The sequence below is a fragment of the Etheostoma spectabile genome, chromosome 18 (genome assembly GCF_008692095.1).
Source record: "Etheostoma spectabile isolate EspeVRDwgs_2016 chromosome 18, UIUC_Espe_1.0, whole genome shotgun sequence".
NCBI lineage: Eukaryota > Metazoa > Chordata > Actinopteri > Perciformes > Percidae > Etheostoma > Etheostoma spectabile.
In genome coordinates, this window is record NC_045750.1 from 24,074,544 (window position 1) to 24,082,008 (window position 7,465).

At 42.3% G+C, this 7,465-nt stretch overlaps 1 protein-coding gene across 2 annotated transcripts in view; it reads right to left on the reverse strand.

Annotated features, from left to right (window-relative positions):
• The window catches only part of runx2b (RUNX family transcription factor 2b), a 44,543-nt gene extending 40,323 nt beyond the window's left edge, over positions 1-4,220 (reverse strand). Inside the window, exons 1-2 of one of the 2 annotated variants that reach the window (XM_032543297.1) lie at positions 3,098-4,220; positions 2,756-2,879 (exon numbers count right to left, since the gene is read on the reverse strand). In XM_032543297.1, coding sequence (XP_032399188.1) covers positions 2,756-2,813 — 58 coding nt within the window. In that variant the 5' untranslated portion in view covers positions 2,814-2,879; positions 3,098-4,220. Of the gene's footprint in view, positions 1-2,755; positions 2,880-3,093 lie in introns of both variants that reach the window. The other variant, XM_032543298.1, reaches the window with a different exon arrangement.
• Positions 4,221-7,465: the final 3,245 nt, after the last annotated feature.

Here is a 7,465-nt window from a genome sequence, read left to right on the forward strand (position 1 = left end):
GGGGGGGAGGGGATGTCTGGTTCACTTTTAAGATGTCTCCAAGAAGGAGCCCTGTGGTTAGATCTAAGGCAACACTTATGCAACAGAAGCTGCCTTTCTCAAATACATATACGGTTTCCCTGCAAATTATCTGACATTTTCTTAGGGGAAAGTTTTCCGCCTGGAGTCTTCAGATATTTACCCACATCGCCCCGTTTTTTCTTTTGATCGTGTTGATTTGGGTCCGTCTGTGTAAGCACTTTTTTTCTCTTCTGTGCAGCGACTGCACAACCTTACTCAACGATAATTGCTCCCATGACTTAATTGTCTATATGTAATTAAGTTTGTAATAGAGAAAATAGGCACTTAAATGTTCGCCAGAGAGGCATGGTGGTTGAGTGGGTGCCACACATGTTGAAGATTATTCTGCCCTCCTCATCTGATCTGCCAGTCTGAGAAGTTATAAAAAAAATGTATTTGAGGCAATTAAATGAAACTTGCTTGATGTAAATGCCAAGACAAATTTTAATGAGCCCCCTTTTCTCAATTTGGAATATTTGCCCGCCCATTCAAGTCAGCTCAGTTTATCGCTGGGAATGTACACTCAGTCCTAAATTAAAGTTGTCCCTAAATACAAACCTACGGATGGGATGGAGTAATGTGGCTTTCTAACTAACAAAACATATTTTGTAACTTGTGTTCTCATAAAACTGGCTGACGCCGGACAAAATGATCCAGGGGAAACATAGAACTCAAAGAAAATATATAAAATCAACAGAAGGCGAGACTCAAGCTTAATTATTTCATGTTTTAGTCCACTAAATGAATTCAAGTTGCAAGCAACTGACAATCCTAAATCTCCCAAATCAAGATTGAACGAAATAAGTATATGTATTAAAATCCATGAAGCAATTTTTTTTGGGATCAAATGTCACCCTATTGTCATCAAATCAAACTTCAATCAAACTTAGATCCTCTTTTGGTCTGACCTGAACAAATGGCGCCAATCCTAATTTTCACCAGTTCTGATACACTACAGTACACTCCATTTATTTATTTTATATCATAAATACAACAGAAAGCACTGGTGGTCTTGCAAACTCACATTTCGCTGTCGAGGGGGCTTTTTGTGGTTGCACCGACAGATTTACTACCCAGATGTTCATAAACAGGGGCAACGCCACTGAGCCGCAGCACAATATCAATCCACAATGCACCGAACGAGAGAATTGATCAGCGATTGTCTTTCCTCCGAGTCGCTCCACCTGAACATCTGCACACATCTGCTCCTCTCTCCCTCTGCCACAGCATGCTTTCAATTTCCTGCAGCGCTGCTCGTCTCCGCTCGTTCTCCCGCGCCGCGACCCCAGAGACACACCGAGGGGTCAGGGGTTAACACGGTAATAGGTGGTGGTGATTGGTGGAAGACGCTCACTCTCTCCCGGCTTTCAGAGGGTATTAGGAGCCACCGTGCTCCTGTGTGGAGCAGGAGCCCAGAACAGCTGTGTCTGACCACGGAGCGGCTTCTTAAAAACATCTTTTAAACATTTGATTTGGACAGAGGAGCTGAGGCTATGGACCGGAGCGGAGACGGGGAAGGGGGGGGGGGCTATTATACTGTCTATTCCTCGTGTCGCACAGGAATGGAAATGTTTGTTTAAATTTGAAAATTCATCTGGCAACCCTAAAACATCATTTATTTTGCTGATTAAATTAGATTGTGTAAAGAAGCTGTCACAATAGAATACAGCAAACCCAAAACAGAGGCCGCAAACGGGAGCGTGCAAGTCGGCCTTAACGTGTAATTGAAAAGCATAAAGTTGACACTGCTACTGTTCACAGGTTTTCCATTTTTTCTATTTTTTTCCTATAGATCCCCTTTGGGATCCAAGCAGGATTTAGGATGATCAGACAAAGGAAATATAGATGAATATGAAGAATATGTTGAATATAAAAGGGTAATTGCGCAATTATTTGAAAACAAGAAAGGGTTTATCATGCAAACTTTTATTTTTAGTAATATGAGGAGAAGCAATAAGTCAGGGTAAATCGATAAGACTTAAGTCCAAATAAATGTATACATAAATATTCTAGCACTCAAATTATAAATTCATTTTTTCTGTCTGTTGATGAAATGCTCCCTGGAGGCTGCAGAAATCTCCACTGATTCATTAATTAATGACAGCAGCACGACTGAACAGTGTGAGGAAACAAATACAGACCTTTCTTGGCACACTAATCAATACTTCTTCCATACGCACAACGGAGACACCCAACGCACACAACTGAGTAATCCCCACATCTTGTTTCAATGCTCAACTGTAAACTCTCTGGTGCAGCGTCTGTTTACGTTTGTCAAAAATATCACCCATGCTTTTGTTTTTGGTTCCGCAATGGCATCGCTTTGTAAATCTAAGGGAATGTTGCACAAACATGTCATCTTCCTCTTTGAGAAATATTTATAAACACAACGTAGAGTAAATCGTGGAATCTGTCGTTTTTTTGGGCACCGCAAAAAAATCCTTGATGATAGTCGGGTCTTTCTTCCACCACAAAAGCTTGGACCTTGGTAGCAGGGTCCCCATTGACCTCGGCTGATCCCATTCCACTCATCTGGACTCGAATCCTTCAATCGGATCCAAGTTTGTTACCCCCACTACCCGAACCCCTTCATTCCTGTATCCAAACCTCAACACCTGACCCCGAGTCCTCCCCGTGACCCGAGCCCCTAGAACCCGACTCCAGACACAACAGCAACCGACCGAGCAGTACTCACCCCAGAAGAAGTTTTGTTGACATGGTGTCACTGTGCTGAAAAGGCTGTTAGATGCCATAGCTGCCTCTGGTTGCAGAAAGCCCCACTTTTGTTCCTCTGTGGTTTCCGTGACCCTTGACACGTCCTAAACCAAGAGCACGCAGCGTGTCATGAAAAAAAAAAATGGAAAAAGCCATCTACAAGACATGCTTTTACGTATCAACTATTTCAACGACCACAAGTAACAACCAGGTCTGGTTTTATGGAGCAAAAAAAAAATTGCAGAGGCAAATATCGCCTTTGCGGATACATCAGATGGTGTCGGACTTGCTTGCTTGGCGAGTGTGGTTGGAACGTACTTACTCGCTTAGCGCCGTCCTTGTGACTGGTGTTGGCCCGCGACGATTAACCATTTACACTCCAGGTTTCGCCCTCAAACACCAACCCCGAGCCGCACGTCTGTGGTTCTGTGGTTGTTTGGGAGGCGAGCAGAGCCCTCACACAACCCAAAAGGCACCAGCTTTAAAACTCGTCTCTTTCCTGCCCTCCATGTGCCGTCACTGGAGAGCCTGGGTCACATGCCCTCTGACGTCATCACGACACAGCAGTAGAGTGGGACAGCCTACCGTTGTGGCTTCCTTCCCTCGTCTCTCCTCTCCTCTGACTTTTTTCTCTCCTCTCTGGCTCCCCTCCTTCTCTCTTAAGCGTGGTTCAACAGCGTTTCCAGGCTCTCTGGGGGATTGAGGTCTGACGCTCCCATGAGTCAGGAGGCTTCAGTGGGGGCAGCTTGTTCAACCGCCCATGCCTCCTCAGCATATGGGGAACAGCACTCTCTCTGCTTCGCTCTCCCTTCACTCTTTCATCCACCTCCCTCTCTCTTTATATGTCTCTCTCTGACTCTGCTGCTCCGTCCCTCAACTCCTTTAACAGGCTGCTGTGCTGCTCCTGTCTGCCTCTGAGCAGGGAGAGCTGAGCTTGGTAAGATTTGAGGGTGTGAGTGAGGAGCGAATGGCTGGCTGGCTGGCTGGCTGGCTGGCTGGCGGTGTGAGACTGGGTGTGTATGTGTGTGTGTTGTCTGTGTATACATGTGCAGCAGAGAGAATGAGGAAAGAGAGAGACAGAAAGGCTAAGTGTGTGTGTGTGTGTGTGTGTGTGTGTGTGTGTGTGTGTGTGTGTGTGTGGAAAAAGCGGAGGTGGTGTGAAACTGCTTATTTACAGAGGAGTGTGCGAGAGCTGCTTCAGTGTCACTTTCCAGCCTGAATTTTAGAGCTTTTATCTTCCGTTTCACACTTTTTCTGTTACTGTGTCACAAACAATATTGTTATTGTGTCCTTACTGTAATAACTGTGCATGTGTGTGTGTGCATGTATGCATGCAAGCCTGTTACTGACCTTTAATTGGCTCCCACTATAGCGACAGACAGGGGCGATTCCTGTAAGAGGCCGTAAATCATGGCCACCTGTCTCGTTTCTGAAAGAGATGGCCTTCTCACAGTCCTGCTAACACACACACACACACACACACACACACACACACACACAACACCCACACACCCACACACACACACCCTCCCAACAACCCAAGACACACACCCACACACACACACACACACACACACACACACACACACACACACACACACACACACAAACCTGCAAGCATGGCCTGCCAACATGTAGTGCAGTGCAGCTCATGACAATTAACGATGAATCATCAAACACACACACACACACACAGACAGACATGCGGTACACACCCATCACACGTCACGGCTCGTCTTTGATCAGGGACCCATAGGTGTTTTGTTTCAACACATCAAAAACACAGACGGGGTGTTCGTACAGAAGAAGAGGAATGTGTGGAATGAAGCTGGGGGTTCAGTCAGGTTCAAAAGTATATCAGTCGTCGTGTCACTAAGTAGATAAGTATGACTAAGCAGTAAAGAAAAGATCAATGCCTCGGGCCCTTTTCTCATGATTTGTTATTGCTGGTGGAAACTACCTTTTAATCAGTCATTTGAATCTCTCACGATTTAATCATAGTCTGTAATTAAAAGGGCTGGTCCGTCCAATAAAGAATGGCAGGTTTCATGAGCCATGTTTTCGAGATATCCCTCTTGAACGGAGGTGAGCAGATTTCCATTTCTGTTGCTAACAGAATTAAAATAGGTTTTTCTACGTATGTGACCAGATCTATGGATGGTGCACAGGTTTAATTGGAACTGTGTTCTATCATAGAAATAGTAAATAATAAGAAAAATGTTGCTGCATTTTTCAAGTGTATTTCTTCATTGTTGTGAGCATCATAAATAAACTTACTTTTACCTTTATTGCATTGGGGTAGCAGCAGAAATCTAGGACCAAAACCTAGATACCACAAGAGGTAAGAGACAAAATGTTTTGTTTTGTCATTTTTTTTAACACTGTTGGATTATGAAAACAAGCAGAATAAGGATATTGTTTGGGTGTAGTATTTGAAATACATTTAGCGTGTCTAAAAGCAACATTTGATCATTAGTCTTAAAGTATATGGTAAAGAAATGTTATGGTATTTCTGATGATTTAAACTGTTTAAGATGTACTGTACTTCATCACAACCCTGAGATAACATTAAATCAAGGAAAATCAATGATTTTTGATTTTATTGCATTACATCCAAAGGAGGTCAAAGACTTCTTAAAAAATTAGTAACTCTACCTCAACTTTGTAAAATGTAAAACTATGACTAATAAAAACATCTGTGTGAGTAATAAAGTAAATCGAGGTTAAATAATTACTTAAAAATCTAACTTACCTTAATAAAGTAGTGAACAAAAATGAAATACAAACAATCCCCAAGAAATTACACGGCACAACTGTAGTTCCGCAAGTATTTGCCACTTGCCCTATTTTTGTGCAGTGAAATATTTTCCTTGGCTTGGTGCTTTGTAAATATTTGCTGTCTAAAACAAGAACATGCCTCTTGAGTTGCAGCACATGTTACAGAATCCTTAGGGAAGGCCTATTCAGATGCTGCACACACACACTGACTATCCCAGAACGTACACAGTACCTATTTCCATTTAGAGATTTAATCGTGCACATCATGCATGCAGTTTACCTTGATGCCTAATATACTACTCATCAACAGTCTTCCTTAAAGGAGAATTCCGGTCGATTTCAACATGCAGCTCTGTTTTTAAAAAAATTGTAGTGCTGTCAGGAGCGAGACAAATGAAACCAATCGGTGCTGTCTACACTGAGTTATCCTCCTGCTAACGTTAGCACCCAACAGGCTTGAACAGGGCAAGTTTTAAACCTGTTTTTAGCCTTTAAACATGTTCAAAATGTCATTAAAAGTGCCTGCCCATGTGAAGTGATTCCTTCAGAGTGAACACAGTGATTCTGACTGCTGTAGATGGGAAAGAAATGAATGAAAGTTGTGATAATTCAGCTGTGTATAGTTCCAGTGTTGAGACGGCAGTTAGAGAGCTTAGGGACCGTCTACAAACTACAGTGATCCCTCGCCACTTCGCGGTTGCATTATCGCGGATCGCTATTCGCGGATTTTCATAATGCATTTTTTTTTTTTTTGGTGCATTGTGCTCTGCATTCTGATTCGCTAAAACAACACTCCCGCTTCTTGTATCAAAAAATGCTACGAATTGTGCTATCATTTTGTCGTCTCGTGCAGTTATGTGTAGTACATAAAAACAGCTTGGCAAATTTACATTAAGTTGGCCAAATTATCTTGTAATTTCGAACACTCCTAAACCCATAATGTCGACGAAACGGCCTGGAACGACAAAGCACCTGCGGATGGGCCAAACGGCGGAAGATGTACCTATCTCAGATAAAGTAAACTTCTGGACATGCTAAGGGAGGTAAAAGCTATGCAGCCGTTGCTCGCCATTACGGAATCAATGAATCTTCCGTTCGTTACATAAAGAAGGAGGAAAAAAACATAAGGACGACAGCAGCAGTCAATTTTAATACGAATGCAAAAAGGGTTGTAACTGTTCGCAACAAGACCATGGTACGGATGGAGACGGCATTAGCTCTGTGGATTAATGACTGCAGGAAAAAAAACATAACCCTGGATACAAACGTCAGAAGAAGAGAACACTGCAGAGCGCAGTCAGGATGCAGCTGCCCAGTCTGAAGAGCAGTGAAACGGCCTACACGTGAGTCACTGTATTTGTATACATGTAATAGTTGCTAATTGTAAAAAAAAAAAAAGTTTTCTATTTCGCGGATTTCACTTATCGCGGGTCATTTTCGGAACGTAACCCCCGCGATAAACGAGGGATTACTGTACAACACAGAAAAGAGATAAAACCAAAATATGGAGGCTATCAATTTAATGATTAAATACTGTAGGTAGTGTCACCAAACTTACCTCAATTATATCTTGCCTCCTGCTAGTTTTACTACAGCACTTACTTTTAACCCTTGTATGGTATTCGGGTCAAATTGACCAATTTCAAATTTTTACAAGAAAAATGGTACAAATATAAATTTTTTCTACCTGAAAATCAATGGCCTTATCTTATTTTCTGTGCTAAACATGTATTCCTGACTCAATTCAGAAAACTATTCTGGTTATAGCCACTGTTGTTTTTTCCATAGTGGATTTTTAACATGAATTATAACCTAATGACAAAAAAAAAAAAATCCCACTTCCATTTTTAATTGTGTTGTAGTAGAGACTGATCGCATTCCCTCAACATATATGTTATCTCAATTGTTTGAA